Genomic DNA, 22,234 nt, shown 5'->3' with positions numbered 1-22,234 from the left:
GTCCAGTGGTTAAGACTCCATGCTCCCAAGCAGGGGGCCCAAGTTCGATCCCTGGTCAGGGAACTAGATCCCACATGCTGCAACTAGAAGAGCCCACATGCCACAACTAAAGAGCCCACATACTGCAATGAAGATCACGCGTGCCTCAACTAAGACCCGGCACAGCCAAATAAATAAATACTAAAAAAAAAAAAAAAAATGCTAAGAATGTCACTGTTAACAAAAGAAGAAGAAGAAGAAGAAGAAGAAGTCTACATAATAAGCTACTGAGCTATTTAAATAACCAATAAAAAGTAAGGAGGAACTGAGAAGATACAGGTTTGAGTTCACTAGGCCAAATGATACTTCCCTGTATAAAACACATTTTGACATGTAAATGTATAGCCTCTCTTATACTTCCTAAGTTACCTTTAGGTTCACTTGGTGAACTGACTTCTAATCTTCTAATCTTTTCATTTAGAAGGGAGAGCACCAGATACAATTAAGATACCATGCCAAAAAACGATCCATCATGTGTTCTCCAAGTGGAAACCCACTGTAGAAAACGGCATCTTACTCTAACAGTATATAGACAATATGAAAATCCTGAAGTTGAAGTACAAACTTCAGCAAATGTAGTCAGATGGAAAGAGCCAGAGCTCTGGAGACACACAGGCTCAAGCTTAAGCTTGGCTCTGCCATGTACGAGCTGTATGACCCTGGGAAAACTGTACTTAATGCTCCTGAGCCTCATTTTACAATCTGTAATATACACGTAAAGCATGTGCCAACTAAATAAGAAATATGTGTAAAGAGCTTACAATAGCGCCTGGCACTTAGTAGATGCCCAGTAAACAGCAGCTACAGTTAGTAAATCGTCCTGAGTAGACCCTCCAGGAGTCCTAAGAATAAAAGACCACTACTTTACATGGTAACTACAAAAATTATTCTGACCAGGTAATAACTATAAATCATGAGATAATGCCACAAAATTATCATTTGCTTTCCATATTTTATAACCTATTCCTCAAACAAATGTCCCTTGTTTACTGTACTGTATTCCCTGTTAGGCTATGACTACAAAACTTTTGGGCCTATTTAATAAAAATAACTGCATTTCTTACACTGAAACAAAGTTTTTACTACCAAATACCTTCACTAAACCACACCCAAACATGAACACTATGAATAAATGTCTAACATTTCTTCCTTTCTCTATTATAATGGAAAAAAGTAAAGAAATTTTAAGTTTCTCTCAGTGAGTTGAGTTCTACATAACAAAACAATACAGGGTAATTGCTTACCTGGACAATATTTTGTACTTCAGATCCACCAATCCAGAATGAATGGGGGTATTCCCTTTCAGACTAGTCTGAGAAAAGACAGCAGTCAAGCAGCTTCCAAGATTCTTTCCGCTTACTGTATCCAGCTTTCTTCAACAAAATCCCAAACATGCACTTCGGTAACTGTTGAAAGACAGAAAGCAATCCATACACCCACCATGGCACCAGCGGCAAAGGATAGCCACCAAGAAATGGAAGGGTCAATGGAGTGGTGGATCTGAAGCACAGAAAGAGTTACAACCCCTGAGTCAGCTATTTGGTATAAAAGGTCTGCAGTAGCACTGCTCACCTCTGTGTTGAGAGAAGAATAAGAAATTCTACATAACAAAGAAGGAAACATCCCTAATACTATTATTTGTTCATGATAAATATCATGCAATTTCCAAATGCATGATAAAAATTTCTTCTATTATGCACATAAATTGTCCCAGATCATTCAGCTACAATGAATTTTATCCATTTTCTAAGACAGCTCCTCTACTATTACAGAAACTTTGTCAGCCAAAGTTAATATAGGAGGGCTCAAATGTCTACCAATAAAAATATTTATTTAAGCACCTACCAAGAAATCTTTTGGTTTGCCACATATAAGAAGTCAAATCTTCACATCTCTCAAATCTTCCACCCTCAGCTGAAATACAGGACATTTTAAGACATGTGACATAACTTTAAGAGTAAACTTCTGGCTCAATAAAGGCCAATCCCCCACAATGGCCAGTCACTGGGTAAATTAGGGAAAATAATAAAGAACACTAATAAACAATTTACTACATAACACCTTTAAATACATAAGCCCACTCCACATTATATCAACATGCTTTTATTACCATACCAACTCTTCCATTAGACTGTAAACTCTAAACAAACTACAAGGGAGAGAGAAAAAGACATTCAACAGGATGACATAGATAAAAACTTAAAAATCCAAAGACTGTGAAGCTGCTTGCACATAAATTTGCTACTTCCTCAACTGCCACACTACTGCCAAAATGTTCCGGCAGTAATTATAATACCTACCTTTATTGAAGGGTTACTAATGGGCCAGGCCTTTTACATTTATTACTCATATTTAATTCTCAAAAAATATGAGAAGAAATAACTTGCCCACAGTCCCACATCTACTAGGTGGTAGAGCCCATGCCCTTTTCACAGAATACTGTGGCCTCCCAAGTCCACAGTCCGTGGATCAGAAAGACCATGATTCCTGGGGCAGAAGAAACCAAGCTTTAAGCTAATTGACGTCAGAAGGAAGAACCACAAAAATACAGAAGAGTTCAGTATTTCAGCCTAGCTGAACTAAAATACAACTGAACTTGTTGAGCCATCCTGAAAGGGCTAACTCCCCTGATCTAGCCACTTAAAAGCATTTCAGTAACAAAAAGCCATGCAATTCTAAGGCCCACAATATTAACTTTATAACAAAACACATTAAAACGTTGCCCAAGTAGACTTTGTGTTTAGCGGCAAAGATGTGTCTGTGACAAAGAATCCCAAACCCAGTTGAAACCAAGGAATTTTTAAATTCCAAGATCAATAAATAGTCCACAGGCAAAGACTAAAGATGTTCTGATTTTTCATGTTATAGGCAAAGCAACTGAGGTGACTGACTGAAGTACAAGTCTAAGATTAACCTCTTCATAACAAATGGGTGGAAATATCTCAATACCCTCAACTTAAAGGCATTATATGAGTAAAATCACAAGGAAAGAATAATTGCTCAAGCTCTTCTCATTACTCTAGAGCCTAAGAATAAACTAAAAACCCAATTTTGACAAAAGCTGCTAGTGGGCTATGGCTAGTAGTTAACTGCTAGAGCAATATACTCTGCTTTTCAAAGTATAACTCACTGCTATAACCAAAATACCGAAAAATTATAGCAAAACACAGCCACAACAATTTGACTAACGGACTCATTTCTGAACCTCTTGCGTTGTCAGGGCTTTTTCTTGTATTAGTGAGTTAATTTTCCCCCCCTCCCTTCAAATAAACATTTACTGAATGCCTAATTGGTGGCAGGCCTTATGCTAGAGAAACAAAGATTAATAGATGCCAGACCAGGAATGTAAGGACTGACTTCTTCCTGTCCCCTGCCCCTTTCTCTCTGAGTCTCCTAAGCAATCATTTCACAGAACCAAAACATATTTTATTATTAGTTCCCAAAACTGGTTAAGTGTTCTGAATTTAACTCCCCCCCCCCAAAAAAAAAATACTCAGGTTCCTTTTTCCTAACAGCAGAGCTCTCACTTAATTTTTCTTTTTCTTCCGTGGATCAGAGGTTTGCTATTAGAGAATGGTTTCCTATATTCATTGTACTTAGGTATTTGCACATCCCTCTACTCAGTCATCTTTTTAAATTTACATGTTAATGTCCTACTGTTTCTACTTCACTGCTTTCCATTCTGTGAAGGTCTTCATTGTTGACTAACCCTGAGAGGGAATTTCCTAAAAAATGTTTCCTGCTGACATCACTGAACTCTGCAATCTTTGAATTTTGTTAAAACAATAATAAGATCCAGGTTAGAGATACCCTACTGGACTGTCAGGTCTTCCTGGCTGGTCTCTCATTTGCCTACAAAGACAAGCTTCCTGTTAGGCAATTGCGATCAGCAGAAACTGAACTGAGGGTAACAAGCACTTTCTTGACCAACAGGTTTTTCCCCTTTTCTCAACTAATTCAATGAACAACAATACAACTCAGGAGGAAATCTTGTAGGATAGTCACCACTTATTCTGTTAAAGGTCAAAAATCACCAGCTTAGCTAAAACAAGAATAAGAATTTGAAAATCCTAATTTCCTTGTCTAAACTAAATTGATCAAACATAAATCACAATGCTCAATGTTAATATGAACAGTTACCAGTCTCTTTCTACCAGGATACCTAAAACAGGGTTAAGCGGGTTCTCTCCACAGACAGAGTACAAGTCTAATTATGGCTAATTGGTAGTTCTTAGTAATTGTAACAGTACTTCCCAGATTTCCAAGACAGTACCGATTCTGTATGATTTCATCATCTCCCCCAAAGATGCCTCGTGAAATGCATGGCTAAAAGCAACTGAATTTTAGGCCTCTGTAAAGCTTCACAATTAAATACACACACAAATCAGGGGGGAAAATTACAACTTTCCTCACATCATCTGTCTTGATTGTGCTTTACAAAATATGGTCCCTGTACTTGTGGGGAGGGTTAGCTTGGCAGGCAGTTGCTGAGAGACAAGCCTTTGCAAGGTCCTTTCACATGCATCTCTCATAATCCTCCCAGCAACAATACCTACATTTTCTTATTTTTACACATAAAGAAATCATACCAGAGAAACGTTAACTTTCTTAAGGTCACACAGTCAGAAAGTGACAGCTAAGATACAAACTCAGGTGTTTCACTCTAGGGTCCATGCCCTTTATGCTCAATCGCGCTTCTCTAAGGTCACAGGATCCTTAGAACTTATCGACTGTTTGGCAAGTTCACATCAACGGATATAAAAGGAGTTTGGTTTCCTCAGCACTTCCATCAACCACTCTCTAGGATGTATATAAATCAATCTGTATGTGTATAAAAGTCTGCAAATAATGGTTAAAATGTATATGAATGTCTGTGTACCACATCCCACCCTCCTTTTCCCCTTAGCAGTCTTTCTCCTCTATCCATCTCCACCTTTGTCTTAAGATTATCAAAAGGAAATCTTAAAAAGTTTTCACAGCATGGAAAAAAAAAAAACCCTAACATTAATTTAAATCAATACCTACTGCACACCCAAGTGCTAAGTGTAGTGAAGGATTCAAAGGACAATCAGATACGGCCTCTGGAAAAGAAGCTTAGACATGACCAAACTTTTATGATACACAGGAAGGTCTGATAAGTCCCATAAGAGTTAGGAACAAATTATCATAAGAACTAGTGATATAGGTGAGAATTTCCAGAAAAGAAGATGGCTAAGATACAGGCAGACAGCAATAATACACGTAAGCAATCAACAGGAAAGTTCAACTCAACATTTACTGAACACCTACTACAAGAGGCACTGTGAGAAGTTTACCATTTAATAGGGGACACACACAGGAAACTATAATACAAGCCCAGAATATGTTAACTGCCATGAGATAAAGACAAAGTGTCAGAACTCATTCATTTCATTTAACAATGATTATCATATAGGCAGTGCTATAGATAAAAAACCAAAATGGTATCTGCCACCATAATATAAACTGACATCAAAAAGAGAAGGCATCTAAACTGTGTTCTGAGGGGATAGTACTTTATCAGCATAGGTGGAAGAGAGGATTGTTGAGATCTGACCTAAACCAATTTGGCCAGAGCACCAACTATTAGGTCCTTCCCATAAACATCAGTAGCCTTAAATACATGGGTTTAGGTCAGTTCATATCAGTGCTGACAAAGGAAACAGTGAGCAGAATCTGAAGAACCACAGACCCCCACGCTTTGGCTGGAATATAGAATAAGTGAGGAATGTGAGAAGAAAAAGCTGAAGAGAGGCTGGAATTTGAATTACTAGGACTTGAAATGCTTTCTTTCCCTTAAACTGTAAATAGCACCAGATGGAAGCCAAGATCCCAAGTACCTCACAGTGCAGAAAAGTTTGTTTCTAGAATTCATAGAACCAAACAGTACTACTCAGAGAAATACATGTGCTGTCCTGTAAACCTATGTAATGGGTTAGCGATTCTTCTGTGCTATACAGAACTCGCAGTTTTCAGGGGACAGCAGTCAGGGGCCAAAGAGTGCCAAGACTTGTGAGCAGGATCATGTTTATCCTTGTCAAATCTGAAAGGACATCTAACCTACTCCAAAATCAGGAGTAAAAATTGATAATATTTGAGCCACAGCCTCTTGAGGCAGGTCAGTGAGGTCTATGCATATGCATGTGATTTATTTCATTTGGACCCTACTTAAACTTCTGTCTACTTTATCTGCATTTGGTAAATCAACACATGGCTAGAGGCAGATGAGGGTAAGTGACGGTGACAAAGTGAGACCCAATTTCTTAAAGGAGTCACTAAACAATCCCACTTATTCCACTTAGAAAGCCAATGACAAGGTGGGACGGGGGGACACAGAAAGATAAAAAGATAAATATTTCCAATAACGTCACTTAGTTTCTTTCATCTCCTTGGCCTTGTGGCCTGTACTTCAATAGCTCTAAAAATAGATTTGCTATTACAACTTCTTAATAAGATCCAATATACTTTACCTATATCACTACATTCAACAAGTAATATAGCCGTTTAGAGATAACACAGAGGGGAATGACTCACTTAAGGTCACTTAGCAAAGAGGGGAACCATTCAGAGGCTAACAACAGAGTATAAACTACCCATTACTTGTGTAAATGGGGGAAGGGGTATGCTCACACCCACAGAGGAAGCAGGATTATCTTTCCCAAACTTTTAACATTAACTTCTGCTATCTTCTAATAGGCAGGACTAACCATCTTTTTCCAATTAGCAGCTCTGTGAGTGCTTTCTAGTAATAAGTGCCTGAACATAAACTCATACTTCTAACTCAAGTGTTAAATACCATGTGATACACAACGCACAGTTTTCACTGTTTCCAGTGAAGTCCATCACACTAGACAAAGTCTGGTGAACTTTTGTGTATTTCCAAATGGATTACTACTTTTCTACCTCATTAATAATAAAGCTAATTTTACCAAAGTCAGAAGTTTGAAAAACAGTCCCACAAACTAGGTACAGTATTGGGCCCACATAAAGCCATGAAAGTCATTTGGTGGTTAAATTATTCACTATCAGCTATCGTAAATTCAGTTGTCACGATCAAGAGTTTATAGTCTATATTAAAGACTGACTCCTACGAGGTAGGTCAGCTGGAGAAGCACTTTTTGTGGACCTGGCCACAGGCAGGGGTAGGAGTCACAACGGGGGTTATATTTTGAAGATTTAATTATTCTGCTATCACCAGTTTTACTTCCTAGTAAACTAAAAAACTGCAAGAAAAAAAGGAAGAATCAAAATCAAAGAAAGTAGAGGAATGAAGATTAAGAAATTGGTGAAACCCAAGAACTCTGTTTCCTTTCTTTGAAACAGCAAGCTCTGGAATATCAAACGAAAGTTATCCTGTTAACCATTAAGTACCGAACTGGTACAGGCAGCACAATCACAAATATTTGAGTACTGAAGCTGACTCATAAAACTCTAAAAATATTTCATGCTTTAGGCTTTCAAAATACCATCAGTTTAACCCCTCCCCCTCCTTCCATCATGTTATTTTGAAATGTAAATGTTTTTAACCTAGTTCTGGAAACTCTAATTAAAATTCAGTGAATACAGAAAGCCACATGCAATTAGATTTCAAGGCATTATCATTCCTACATCTGATCCTGGATTTAGTAAATCAGTTGTTAAGTACCTGTGCTATCTACTACACTAAAATAAATACATATATGTTTATGAAAAGAGTTGCCTAAGAGTCTTAACTGCTTAACTGGTAGCCCTTTGAGGGAATATCAAAATCCGTATATAAAAAGCCGTTGTAAAAAAAAAAAAAAAGAAAAAGAAAAAAAAAAGCCATTGTAAAATTGATCTAGAGAACTACTTTGTTAAATTTTTTGTTAAATTTTCTAAGAATCCCAGTTTATAACGTCCTTGAAAAGGCTGAAATATCTTTTCAGATCATAGACAAGTACAATCATGTAAAATCAAAACTTATGAGCACTGGAAGCCAGTATATTTAGGCCAGAAATTTTTTTCTACATCCATTCAAAGACATTAAATGGATTACACTGTACTTACTCTAATTCTTTCGCAAACAAATACTATTTATTTATTTAGGCCACACGGTGTGGTTTGTGAGATCTTAGTTCCCTGACCAGGGATCGAGCCAGGGCCCTTGGCAGTGAAAGCACTGAGTCCTAACCACTGGACCACCAGGGAAGTCCCTAGTTATTTTTTAAATGAATGGAAATGGGAGGAGCACTGAAGAGCCAATTTCAAAGAGGTACCAAGTTACAATTTTTTGCTATGCAGTACTCCTCCTGTTGTAAGTACATGTATTATACATACATAAGAATATGTACTATGTATTTAACTCCAATTAAGATATTTTACCAAAATAACCCCATACAAAATTTGAAGAATATCAAAGGCTTGACCTCAAAAGTTTGATAAATTGTACTGAAAGGAAAAATTACTTAATAAATGAATATCAAAAACTCATAAGTATCAGTATCCCTTAGAAAGCAACCATAAGTGCACACACATATACACACACACACACACACACACACAAATCAGAAACTACCAGAGCTTTTTTCCCCTCTAGTTTTCAAGACTGCTGGAGAAGTCTAGTGAATTATGCAAAGGACAGCAAATATTAAGCTGCCTCTGTATTTATGCTACTGTACTTCCATTTTTAAAACATGCATCTCAACTTCCCAGATACCATCATCCACAGAAACCATGCATATATCCAACAGACTTTCAGTGTCACCATTTATTATTTATAGCATTAAATGGGGGAAGTGGCTCTGATGTCACCGACCCTACCCAGTGGAATCACTGACTCAATAAACATTTTCACACTGGAGAAAATCTGGCTAGGAAAACATTTTGCTGTGTTAAGTAGAGTCTTTCATCTTTCCTTTCAACCCTGGGGTAGAAGTTGTTACTGTGTTAGGAGAGGTACAAAGAAACTGTCAAGGTTTCCACAGGAGGAAAACCTGAGCATGTCCGTTTGCTGAGGCAAAGACTTCCCCCTCCCAACCCTCCAGAGCCCAGTTTGATTTCCCTAAAGCTCAAATTGGCAGGTAATAGCTGCCATATTTTACTTCTTCCACCAAATCATCCACCAAGTAGGAAATTCTTCATTTCTACTAGCCACTCTGCCGTGGTCCTGTTTCTAAAAACCCGTTCTGACTCAAAGTCCTAAGGCGGAAGGGGGCTGGGGTGTTCGCGGGGCCAGGGAGTCTGGCCTAGCTACCAAAGGTTTCTAACAGAAGAGTGATCGCCGCCCCAGGGCCCTAGGACACCCCCCCTCCCCCTTTTTCTAGAAGAAAGAACTGGCGGCAGTGGTGAAGACAACCCCTCCCCCCTCCTCCCCAATTTCCCAAAGCAGCTTTGGAAAACGTGAAGTTACAGTTTCTCTTTCCTGGGAGAGGGAATCCAGAGTACCTGGGGCCTTGCTATGCAAACATCCCTCTCGGCCGAGTAAGAAACCCTTTGTCCGAGAAGCCGGACACCACAGGGGGCCGGGAAAGAGGCCCCTTATCGGCCACATCTTCAAGTCCGAGAGCTCTCCACCTCCACCCCTGTAGGGCCTACGCCGGCATCCTCACAGCCCTAGGTTGAAGAGAGGGTGCTGAGACCCCTTCTAGGACGCGGAGGCCGAGGCCCTAACCGATCTTCTCGGTACCCTCTCCCAACAGCATCTCACTCGGCCTGAGTGGGGCTGGCAAGAGCGATGCAGGCCTGGACCGGAGAAACAGAGAAAAAAAAGAAAAAAATCCCTTCTAAAGGGGGAATGAGATGCTAAAGCGAGTGCGAGCTAAGGCCACAGCATAAGCGAGCGAGGGTCGTTCGAGACATGGGCCCAGAGACAGGAGGAAGGGAGGGAGGAAAAACGAGGGGCATGGAGGGGGCCGGGCCAGGTCCGGCGTGAAATCTCGAGGGATCCGGAGGAACCGCGCCGGGCCGGAGGCCAGGGAAGGCGGGGGGCCCAGGTCCCGGCCGAGGCAGCGAGGAAGGGCCAGGGCCGACCTCGCGCCGGACGCTGAGGTGGGCAGGCCCGCCCGGAGCCGGACGGACGGAAGAACGGACGGTCCAACGGCCCGCACTCACCATGAGCTCGATGGTCTTGTCCTCAATCACCGAGTCGGGCTCCATGGCGGCCCCGGCGGCCCCGCCTCGCTCTCCCCGCGCAGCAGCGAACAGCCCGGGCGGAGGAGGCGACGGCAGAGGCGGCAGAGGCGGAGGCGGCTATCGCACCCACTCTAGCTGCCAGCCCGCCCGGGCCGCCGGCAGCTCCGCCCTCCCCCTCGGCGAACGCAGTACGCAGAGCTAGGACTACAGCTCCCAGCAGGCGCCGCAGGCCCTGTAGAGCGTTGTGGGAACGAGAAGCCGATACCAGGCCAATCTCTCCTGACAGCTCGAAGCTGAATTCTGAGCCGAAAGTAGCACTGGACTGTGAATGCGACATGTGCAGACCTAAAGAATTAAGGGCTGCCTCAAGGTGGGGCCTCGGGAGCGATACGACTACATGTCCCAGAAAGCCTTGCGCTCGGGTTCTCTTTCCGGCTAGTTTCTCCTGACTTCCTGGCAGCCCAAGGCTACCCAGACCCGGACGGAAACTCGGAGGCAACTCTTCGCTTGACAGATAATCCTGCGTGCGCGACTGATTTCCGCACATGCGCGGTCGGTGTCTGCAGGGCCCGCGACGCCTAGGCAGCGGAGCGGCTGGTCCGCTATCCTCTGTGGTAGAGTGAGGTGTTGGCGACAGGTGGGTTCTAGATACTTTTGGAGGGGATGGTTTTGGGGCTCAGGTGTGGGAGGGGGCCAGCGAAAGAGAGAAGCTCGGGCAAAGCTCTGAGAGTATGGGCGTCCGAGGAGGGAGGGGTTTGGAAATTCAGTTGGGGAAGAGGAGGTTTATGGTCTGTATGCACCACGTACTGGGAGGAGCTGAGGGGTGAAAGGGAGCCTGTGTATATTGAGCCCCTCTTATTCATTTGTTCAGAAAATGTTTTTTAAACTTCCAGCCTCTGCCGGGTACCAGTCTAGGCACTGGGAATCAGCTCTGAACCTTACAGACAAGGGCTCCCTTCTCATGGAGCTTAATTCTAGTGGGGGGCGGGGGGGGGGGAAGACAGGCATTAACCACAAGAGTGATAGGTGCTAAGAAGGAACACAACTGGAGGTCTGGAGACTCCTGGTGAATTCTGCCTCCAGCTCTATGTGAACTTTGTCAGGTCTATCAGTACCCTCTAACCAAAGACGACCAGGGGGCACACTGATAGTTGAACAAGTTGGGTTTCTGACTGGTTACAGGAAGGGAGATCACACACCATGAAGAACTGTGGGTCATCTCAGTAGGAGTTGTCAGGTCATTTGGAAGAGGGTTTAAGGAAGTGGAGCTTTACTCTGGATAAGATGCTGTCAGGAAGTGGGGGTAATTCTATGATTGGGTATCTCGATAAATCTTACCTAGAAGGAAGGAATGCTAGACTGAGGCTGAAGCTCTAATTGGTAGAGAAGCAGGCGTCCATCATTAGCCAGGATGGGGGATGTTTGGTCATTTTTTGTGGTTTGGACAATGTCATGTTTTATCTGTGTTCAAATGTAATTAAGGAGCGGTCTTGCTTTTGTATTGATCTATCATGGTCACAGAATGGCTTCATCTAACATTTATGTTCCGTGAAATTATGTTCAACAGGGGAACACGAGGCCTAGCTAAGAGGACCAGGCTATCATCTAGTAACATTACTGCCTGTCTGATTTTATCAAGCCAGCTTCCAAATGTCTGCTTTTCTTTCTCAAGTGTTTTGCATTCTCTGCACCTGTAGAGTGAAGGGACAAGATGACCTAGAAATCTTTCCATTTCCAAGGACCAAGTTATTACAGTAATTTGTATGCATGCAGGACACAGTGTAAGTTCCGTGTACATAGAGTTTTTAAGTTTTATAGTCCTTATCTGATGCTTTCCACCAGAGTAATTGAAAGAAAAGCAATAGGAAGAAAGAGCACAGAACTGGAAAGTTATTGCCACTAATTTGCTGTCTGAATTTCACCATGTCCTTTTGCCTGTCTGGGCCTTGAGACATTCATTAGTAAAATAAAGGGGCCGAAATAAATGACCTCTGTTTCAGTTACCTATTGCATCATAATAAACCACCTCCAAGACTTAGTAGCTTAAAATAACAGTGTTTTATTATTCTTTACAATTGTGGGGGTTAACTGGACTCAGCTGGACCCACATAGTAAAAGCTGAGGTTACTCATGGGATTACGATCAGCTGGGAGCTCATCAAAACGGGTTATCCTCGAGGGCCTCTCTCTTTACCTGGTTTCTTACCATTCAGGCTTCTGCATGGTGACTAGCTTCCAAGAGGACAAGCCCCAGTGAACAAAGGCTTATCAAGCCTTTGGTTGCACCCCACTTGCTAATGTCCCATTGGCTAAAACAAGCCATATGGCAAAGCCCAGAGTCAGTGTGGGAAGGGACTACACAAGGTTGTGAATACAGAGAGTCACGGTTCATTGGGGGCCTCTAACGTAACAGCCAATCAAGACCTCTAAAGTGCCAGCACTTGCCATGGACCTAGCACATAGGGCGAGGGTAGGAGTCACAAGCTGAGTATGAACCCCCAGTGTGTATGTTTATCCTGCACTGTCTTTTTTATTGTTTCAAAATTTAACAGTCTCACCATTTAAAATCCAAATTTCTAATTTCTCTTGAAAAGTTAGACTATCTTGCTGTACTGGATCTGCATGGCAACAGTATGCAGGGGTTAAGTAGCAATTACCTTCTTTATATAAAGCATTTACTCTATAGATTGCCACTGTTACCACTGCTCCCTGTTGCCTTATATCTGCAAGCTTTACTCATTTAAGTTGTATGCTTAACCCATATAGATATTTGAGTTTGCAACCCTTGGCATTGGAACTGTAATGGAGATAACTCAAGGTTTCTCTCCTTTTATTAGAACTATATCCCACCTTAAGAGGAAAAAAATACTGATATTATTGGGTCAAATTCCAGGAGCTCAGTAAGATGAAAAAGTTATGTATATGATAGAAGTCATTCCCAAGCTGTTTAAGAGGCAAGCTGAGCCTAGGCTTATCACTTTGCTCTCTCCTCTTCTCAAACAAGAACTCAGACCCTCGGGTATTTTTATTGCTTTAGGCTTGATGCTGGCTGGCGATTAGATTTGGTCATAGATAAAGGCAGAAGACCTTGAGGCCTATTTTCCCCCCAATTTTTCAGATAGATCTGCACTGGGGTTTATATGACATGCTAACAGCAAACTGGTACAGGTCCACAATCCCTTAACCAAAACCCTGAGGTCGGGATATGCTTCAGAATTCAGAATTGTTCAGATTGTACAAAGGTAGTATGATGTACATACTGTATATATAATGTAACACTCCCACTGGGGTCTAAGACAGCATTTCATAATCAAATACATTTTTTTTTCTGCAGCAGAGCATATGAGTGCCTGTTATCAATTTATAGCCTCTCAGTTCCAAATCCAGCCTTCTTTTCCATGCTTTGAAATACTGGAGTGGGACCCTGTAAATATTTCTCCCCTGCCAGCTGGCACAGTGCTTAACTTTGTCAATAGAGAGCCCTAGAGGAGAACAGCCAAAGGAAGGGTCTTCTCTTCCTTGTTCCAGAATACTTTCTTTTCCTTCTTGCCTTTGTGGCACACAGTAGCAGATGGTTTGCAGAACCGTATCCCTCTCTCTACATACACACACTCACACACACACACGTGTGGCTAGAACATCCAGAGAGTGCTTCCCAGTGAGTTCAGTGGCACCTTAGCGGGCAGTTTCCTGCTTGCCAGCCCCAACCTGTAGCCCCTCAGCAACATCATCCAATGGGCCATAACTATCCTCTCTCTAGTGAGATCTGAATCTCATCCTAGCAGTGGGGGTGGGAGGGTTCTTCCAAGTTTGTTCCTTCCTTGAGTACTCTGCCTCAGCCCCAAAGGTAGTAACTTCTCCCTATAACTGCTATTTATGTATTCTTTAGAGTTGTCTTTACCCCCTTAGTACTTAATACCCTGTTACTAGTTAATAATTTTTTATATTAAATTTTCCCAAAAGCGAGTGTGGCAGATGTGAGGGTGTGTGACTTCCACAGCTAGATCGTAGGAGTCGTGGGTTCCTCCTTGCTCTTTCTCTCTTGGGTTACTCACTCTGGAGGAAGCAAGCTGCCGTGTTGATGACACTTAAGCAGCCCTATGGGATGTCCATGTGGTAAGGAACTGAGACCACCTGCCAACAACCAGCACTAACTTTGCAGACCTGTGAGTGAGCCATCTTGGAAGCCATCTCCTCCTGCCCCAGTTAATCCTTCGGATGACTAGCCCCATTCAAATCTTGACCTCATGAGAGACCCGGAGCCAGGACTGCCCATCCAAGCCATTCTTGGACCCCTGTCCCACAGAGGCTGTGTGAGATAATAAATGTTCATTATTTTTAAGGTGCTAAATTTTGAGATAATTTGTTACGCAGCAACAGATAACTAACAGAGGTACCCCCCAAAAAAGAGCTAGTTCAAAATACTGAACTCAGTTCTCTCTTTTTTTGGGGGGACGGGGATCCTAGTTCCCCAACCAGGGATCGAAACTGTGCCCCCTTGGAAGCACAGAGCCTTATCCACTGGACCACCAGGGAAGTCATGAACTCAGTTCTCTCTTCTTTTTTTTTAATTTAATTAATTTATTTATTTATTTTTGGCTCTGTTGGGTCTTCGTTGCTACACGCGGGCTTTCTCTAGTTTTGGTGAGCGGGGGCTACTCTTTGTTGCGGTACACAGGCTTCTCATTGTGGTGGCTTCTCGTTGCAGAGCACAGGCTCTAGGCACGCGGGCTTCAGTAGTTGTGGCACACGGGCTCAGTAGTTGTGGCTCGCGAGCTGTAGAGCTCAGGCTCAGTAGTTATGGCATACAGGCTTAGTTGCTCCGCGGCATGTGGGATCTTCCCAGACCAGGGCTGGAACCCGTGTCCTCTGCATTGGCAGGTGGATTCTTAACCACTGCGCCACCAGGGAGGTCCCTCAGTTCTCTTTTAATCAAGGCACTTTTAATCAAGGCACCTAAACACTTGGTAGGGCTTTGTGTCTTTCCCTTTCTTACAAATACTTTCGAAGGTAAAGGGTGACATTTTTTTTTTTGGCTGTGTCGGGTCTTAGTTGCAGCATGTGGGCTCTTCGTTGCGGCGTGTGGGTTTCTCTCTAGTTGTGGCATGCGGGTTATCTCTCTCTAGTTGTGGCGCGTAGGCTCCAGAGCACGCAGGCTCTGTAGTTTGCAGCACATGGGCGTGGCATGTGGGATCTTCGTTCCCCAACCAGGGATCAAACCCGTGTTCCCTGCATTGGTAGGCAGATTCTTTACCACTGGACCACCAGGGAAGTCCCAAGGGTGGCATTTTAAAATGGTATATTTTGACCTGTGTTGGGTTTTCTGAATTCAAATACATTGTAGAGAAGGATAGTGCAGTGAAATTTTGACTTAACTCATTCCCAGCTAACGTAAAGAACAAAATTATCTTGAAGGAGAATCTTGTGAAACCAAAGGAAAGAGAATGTTGGGAAGAAGTATTGAAGGTAGCAGCTCCCTGTTTTATCCACATGGCACGGTTCCATGCCATATCCATCTATGTATAGAATCTAGAAAAAAAGATACTTATCATGAAATACATATGAGCACATTTATTTGAACTGAAAAACAAAAGCCAGACTTTTTCTGAGAGTCTAACTTGGCTGATTGGTTTGATAGGTGGCATAACAATAATAAATGTTAGATGAGGTGAATCTTTAGTTCTATAATTTTTAGGAAAATACATTTAAAGCACATGAGGAAAAACATTTCATCAATTAATTTATTGGCAAACATGTATTAAAATTAATATTTGTATCTTCCCAATGCTTTTTTTTTTCTTTAACTTATCAGGTTACTTAAGACCACCAAGTGAAAGAGTAAAAAAAGGTTGTATTAGAATAGAATACACTGTGCCACCATGGCAAATTAACCCTGTGTATCATTCAGAATTCAGTCAGAGAAGCAGAACCACTAAGGGTGTTACTAAGAGGCTTTTTTTTTTTTTTTACAAGGAGTTGACCTCATGTAATTGTCCAAGCAATCTCTGTAAGGTTGCAGTCTTTGCAGTCGATGCTGGATCTTCAAGTCCACAGGGCAGGCAGGACGAGAAGATGGATGTAAGGCGGGGGAGAGCAGGCATAAGCCAAACTGGAGTCCATGAGGACAGATGAGACCTGTGTCAGTTCTTATTGCCCCCGACCTTGATGGTATGGATGTCCTGCAGAGGCCGGAGCCCTCTGCCAGAGAACTGAACACACACGCCTGCCCAGGAATTAGAGAAGCTGAAAGAGGCTTTAGGGGAAGGTGGAGTGATTGCAGGCAGGGCCTTTCCTCACGCCAAGGAGGTGAGTGAGCAAGCAGATCAGTGACAATGTATATGAGCTGCAAAATGACTACAGTTTCACTTCCACCTTCCAAATCCCCGCAGCAGACTGTCTGGTGGCCCACCCTGATCAGAAACGTAGAGGAACAGACTTCAGGGAAATGTAGTTTAGCTTAGTCAAGCTGACATATTACTAAGTGTCCACACCCTGGAAACATAGTGACTTTATATACATGTTTTGTTCATACAAGGTCTAATGGAGTCAGCTAGCCCTCCATCTTATAGTTCAACCATCTAGAATTCATGGTCTCCAGTATTGCTGGGGCAGAGGGGAAGCTCACCAGCATACTCAGAAGCACATTATTCCTGCTCACTATTCATTGGTCAGTGCCTAATCACGAGGCCCTAAGAAACTGCAAGGGAGGCTGAATTTGGTGAACACAAAGGAATTTTGGTAGATGATGTGTGCTATACCGGTAAAATTAATATTCATTTAATAAATCTTGGTAAAGACTTTTTGGTATATTTCCCAGAAATTGAGAAAGTGAATTTCTCCAGTGAATATTCAAAAAAATCATTTTACTAGTCAGGTGGTTTCCAAAACTTTGCTTTCAAAAAAACTGAAGGAAGATTGAATTGAATTTTAATGATAATTTAAAATAATTTTGCTAACAGACCACTATGTAATATTTGACATAATAACTTGGAATTAATGTTCAAAGTTGCATACCATTGCTATGAGAAATGTTCATTCTTATATGAACAAGTCTTCCTGGTACTGACCATGGGCACTGGTTCCTCATTCATGTCTGAAAAAGTAAGCACGGGGGCCAAAGGCTGAGTGGGGGCAGCCTGTGGCCACAGAGGGGACATACCTGTCTTGGGAAGGGCTCATACTTCCCAAGTTCTGAGGGGCAAAGATGTATGGTTTGTGGGGACCAGCTGTAGATACCACAAAAAGATTGGTTTGAAATAGTTGTTGACCAAGAGGACCATCTGGAGGGTCAGGGTGGTCTCAACAGGCATGCCTTGTTGGGGGACTACACCACAGGAAGCCCTAGATTAAGAGAGGAGGGGGATTTCAGGTAGCTAGCCAGAGGAGGTGGTATCTCTCATCTGAGAATAACAACCCCAAAAAGTGCCCCATGAGAGCACTTTGACATAAAATACCTAGGACATACATGTACCACATTATAACTGGGCAAGTCAAGACATCTTTTCCCCTGCCTCAGCTTGGGTTCCCCAGAAGCAGACCCTGAATCGAGGATACTGTAAAGGGCTTTATTAAGAAGTGCTCCAAGGAGAAACCTGTTAGAGAGTGAGGAAAGCAAAAAAGGGAAGTTGTGCTCTCAGGCAGAGTTCCATAGAGCGGAGTTTGAGCTGCAGGCTGATCCTGTGTGGTGCTCCAAAATGTAAATTACTCCTCAGAGTCTGTCCTGACTTGAGAGGTGAGAGCTTGGCTTTCCTAGTCCTAGATCAGTCAGTCTGCCCCCAGGCACTTCTGACTGTGCAAAGCATCACCAGCAGGAGGACCATCCTCCAAAGAGTAGTTGGTGTGGGCCTTTAGAAAGGAAAGCACACAGAAGCCAGGAGAGGAGGTTAAAGGAATCTAGGTTTGAACACTATCACCATCTGCTACATATCATCCTGCAGACTGCTCAGATCTACTTGTAATATTTTACATTAAGTTCACCTCGTCCCAACTGCTTCAAGATTGGGATTGGTCACAATGTCTAGGAGAAAATTTAGAAGAAGAATGTTAGAGGGATGAGCAACAGCCCCCACTGCTGCAGTTGTTACCAAGGCTGTAAATAATAATTTGTCATCTTCCTCTCTCTGTGTTCTAGATTTCCTCCTTTACCCTTGACCGTAATGCTTTTGCTGTTGTAGGTGGCTTGCATTGAAGGGTGTCCTACACCTTCGTCCCTGAGAGGTCTGAGGCCCTGGATACCCATGCCTTTATGAAGCTGGGATTGCTGTGATTGGCCAATCACCATTACCCCTGGCCTGGGAGTACAAGATCTCACTGAGCTAGTACCTCTAAGGGACCATACACGGCCCCCAGTTCCCACAGGAGAACTGGACAAAGTCCTGCTCTAGCTCTTTGTAATGATGTATCGCATCTACCTGGTCTTCTCTCTCTGAGTCTTCTGTTTCCATTTCTGTCTTATTTCACTTCTGCAGTCTCAGTGTATCCATATTAGTTTCCTGTGGCTATCACAACAAATGACCATAAACTTGGTGGCTAAAAACAACAGAAATTTATCTTCTCACCGTTCTGGAGACCAGAAGTCTGAAATCAAGGTGTAGGCAGTACCGTATTCCCTCAGAGTAAGAGTTCTTTATATATTTTGGATATTAATTTCTTATCAAATACATGATTTTAAAATATTTTCTCCAATATTTTCACTCTGTTGATAGTATCCTTTGATGCACAAAAGTTATAAATTTTTATGTAAATATTTTTCTTTTGTTGCCTGTACTTTTGGTGTCATAGCCAAGACATTACTGCCAAATCCAATCTCATGAAGCTTCTTCCCTGTTTCCTTCTAAGAGTTGTATAGTTTTAGCTCTTAAATTTAGGTCTTTGATCTGTTTTGAGTTCATTTTTGTGTATGGTATAAGGTAAGGGTCCAACCTCATTCTTTTGCCTTTTTTACCTCTTCCAGTTTCTGGTGGTTCCTGGTTCCTTTTCTTGTGGCAGCGTAATTCCAGTTTCTATCTCTGTCTTCACATGGCCTTCTTTGTCTCTGTGTTTCTCCTCTGTGTCTGTATCTTGTAAGAAACCCATCATTGGCCCACCCTAATCCAAGATGATCTTAGCTTGAGATCTTTAATTTAATTGCATCTACAAAGACACGATTCCAAATAAGGTCACATTCTGAGATTCTGGGTAGGAATATTTTGGGGAGGACACTCTTCAACCCACTACAATGTCCATTCTAATCTCCTTTGCTATAAGCAATTTTATTACCAATCCTTTTGTTCCTTTTCCTTAGAACAATCTTTAGCATCCTCTGGCACATCCCACTTAAAGCACTCCACTCAACCCAGTGAGCACCAAGTCCTGATCTATTGGCTTTTTAGCTATATCTATTCATTATTTTCTTAGTGGTTGTTCCACAGATTGCAATATACCTCCTTAACTTTTCAATTTACTTAGAATTAATATTTTAACACTTCACCTAAAATATAGAAACCTGGCAACTGTATGCATCCATTTATCCCTTCCCATCTTTTATGCCATAGATGTCATAGGTATTATGTCTACATACATTATAAACCTCACAAGGCAAAGCTATACATTTTGCTTTAAGCAGTATTATGTATTTCTTTTAAAAGTCAGATGGAAAAAAATAGTCTTTTATGTGTTACCCAGTTATTTACCATTTGTGATTCTCTTTATTTCCTGCATATCCAGTTTTCCATCTGGTGTCATTTCCTTTCAGTCTGAAGACTTCCTTTACCATTTTTTGCAGTACCTCCCTGCTGACAATGAATTCTTTTGGTTTTTCTTTTATCTGAAAATGCCTTTATTCATCATTTCTTGAAGGATATTTTAGCTAGATTTAGAATTCTAGGTTAAGAAGTTTTTCTTTCCACCCTTAAAGATGTTGGTCTTCTATTATATTAGGTTCCTGGGGCTCCTATAACAAATTACCACAAACTTCATGACTTAGAGCAACAGAAATTTATTCTTTCACAGTTTTGAAGGCCAGAAGTTCAAAATCAAGGTGTGGGCAGGGCCACACTCCCTCCAAAGGCTCTAGAGAAGCATCCTTCTGTCCCTCTTCTAGCTTCTGGTTGTTCCAGGCATTGTTTGGCTTGTAGTTTCATAACTCCAATCTCTGCCTCCCTCTTTACATGCCCTTCTGTGTTTCTGCTCTTCTTATAAGGACACTTGTCATTGGATTTAGGTCCCACCTGGTTAATCCACAGTGATCTCATCTCAAGATCCTTAATTGTATCTGTAAAGACCCTTTTCCAAATAAGTTCACATTTGCAAGTACCCAGGGGTTAGGACTTAGACACATTTTTTTTTAACTGAGATATGATAACATATAAAATATATTAGTTTCAGGTTTACAACATAATTCAATATTTGTATTTATTGCAGAATGATAACCACAATAAGACTAGTTAAACCACACATAATTACAATTTTTTTTCTTGTGATGAGAACTTTTAAGATCTACTCTCTTAGCAACTTTCAGATACACAATACAATTATAGTCACCATGCTGTATGTTACATCTCATGATTTATTTTATAACTGGAAGTTTGTACCTCTTGCCCATCTTCACCCCATTTTGCCTATCCTTCAACCCCTGCCTCTGGTAACTGCCAATCTGTTCTCTGTATCTTGTGTTCAGTTCTTTGTAATTTTTTAGATTCCACATGATTATATGATATTTGTCTTTCTCTGTCTGACTTATATCAGCCTAATGCCTTCAAGGTCCATCCATGTTGTCACAAATGGAAGGATTTTCTCATTTTTTATGGCTGAATAATATTTCAGTGTGTGTGTGTGTGTGTGTGTGTGTGTGCGCACGCATGTATCAAAACTTCTTTATCCATTCATTCATTAATTGACATTTAGATTTCTCCATGTCTTGGCTATTTTAAATAATGCTGCTATGAACATTGGGGTGCAGATGTCTTTTTGAGTTAGTGTTTTCGTTTCCTTTGGATATAGTCCCAGAAGTGGAATTGCTGGATCATTGGTAGTTCAGTTTTTATTTGGGGGGGGGTGGGGTGGATCCTCCATACTGTTTTCCATAGTGGCTATACCAGTTTACAGTCTTGCCAGCAATACACAAGGGTTCCCACTTCTTTACATCCTCACCAGCATTTATCTCTTATCTTTTTGATGATAACAATTCTAACAGGTGATATCTCATTGTCATTTTTTGCCCATATTTAATTTTTTTTTTTTTTTGGACACGCCACACGGCTTGCCCGATCTTAGTTCCCCGATCAGGGATTGAACCTGGGCCCTCGGCAATGAAAGTGCAGAGTCCTAACCACTGGACCTCCAGGGAATTCCCTCACCCATTTTTTAATTGGATTTTTTTTTTTGCTATCGAGTTATATGAGTTCTTTATTTTGGATATTTATCCCTTATCAAATATATGGTTTACAAATACTTTTTCCCATTCTATACGTTATCTTTTCATTTTGTTGATTGTTTTGCCACGCAGAAGCTTTTTTAGTTTGATGAAGTCCCACTTGTTTGGTTTTTATTTTGTTGATTATGCTTTAGGTGTCATATCCAAAAAAATCATTGCCAAGACCCATGTCAAGGAGCTTTTTCCCTATGTTCTCTTCTAAGAGTTTTGTGGCTTCAGGTCATACGTTAAGTCTTTAATCCATTTTAAGTTAATTGTTGTGAGTAGTATAACACAGGGATCTAGATTCATTCTTTTACATGTGAATTTTCCCAGCACCATTAATTAAAAAGACTCTCTTTCCTCCGTTGACTATTCTTGGCTCCTTTATCAAATATTAGTTGACTGTGTATGGTTGGGTTTATTTCTAATTTCTCAATTCTGTTCCATTGATCTATGTGTCTGTTTTTATGCCAATATCATACTGTTTTGATTACTATAGCTTTATACTATAGTTTGAAATCAGACAGTGTGATGCCTTTCATTTTGTTCTTCTTTCTCAGGACTGCTTGGCTATTTGGGGTCTTTTGTGGTTCCTTACAAATTTTTTTTTCGACTTCTGTAAAAAATGCCATTGGAATCTTGATAGGGATTGCGTTGAATCTATAGATGACTTTTGGTAGTATGAACATTT

The 22,234-nt window shown here is 41.5% G+C and overlaps 1 protein-coding gene across 9 annotated transcripts in view; it reads right to left on the bottom strand.

Moving 5' to 3' along the window:
• FBXW11 (F-box and WD repeat domain containing 11) overlaps positions 1 to 10,501 on the bottom strand; it is a 130,823-nt gene extending 120,322 nt beyond the window's left edge. The window contains exons 1-2 of one of the 9 annotated variants that reach the window (XM_082456467.1): positions 10,129 to 10,495; positions 1,284 to 1,445 (exon numbers count right to left, since the gene is read on the bottom strand). Coding sequence is in view for 6 of the 9 variants with exons in the window: in XM_082456465.1 (XP_082312591.1) it covers positions 10,129 to 10,173 (45 nt within the window). In the remaining 3 variants the exon portion in view is untranslated. Of the gene's footprint in view, positions 1 to 1,283; positions 1,446 to 10,128 lie in introns of all 9 variants that reach the window. The other 8 variants (XM_082456469.1, XM_082456471.1, XM_082456465.1 and 5 more) reach the window with 8 other exon arrangements.
• Between the last annotated feature and the right edge of the window lie 11,733 nt (positions 10,502 to 22,234).

This window comes from Balaenoptera physalus (assembly GCF_965194825.1).
Source record: "Balaenoptera physalus genome assembly, chromosome: 3".
Lineage (NCBI taxonomy): Eukaryota > Metazoa > Chordata > Mammalia > Artiodactyla > Balaenopteridae > Balaenoptera > Balaenoptera physalus.
Note: the sequence above shows the minus strand (reverse complement) of the source record. Positions and strands in the feature narration are given on the sequence as shown.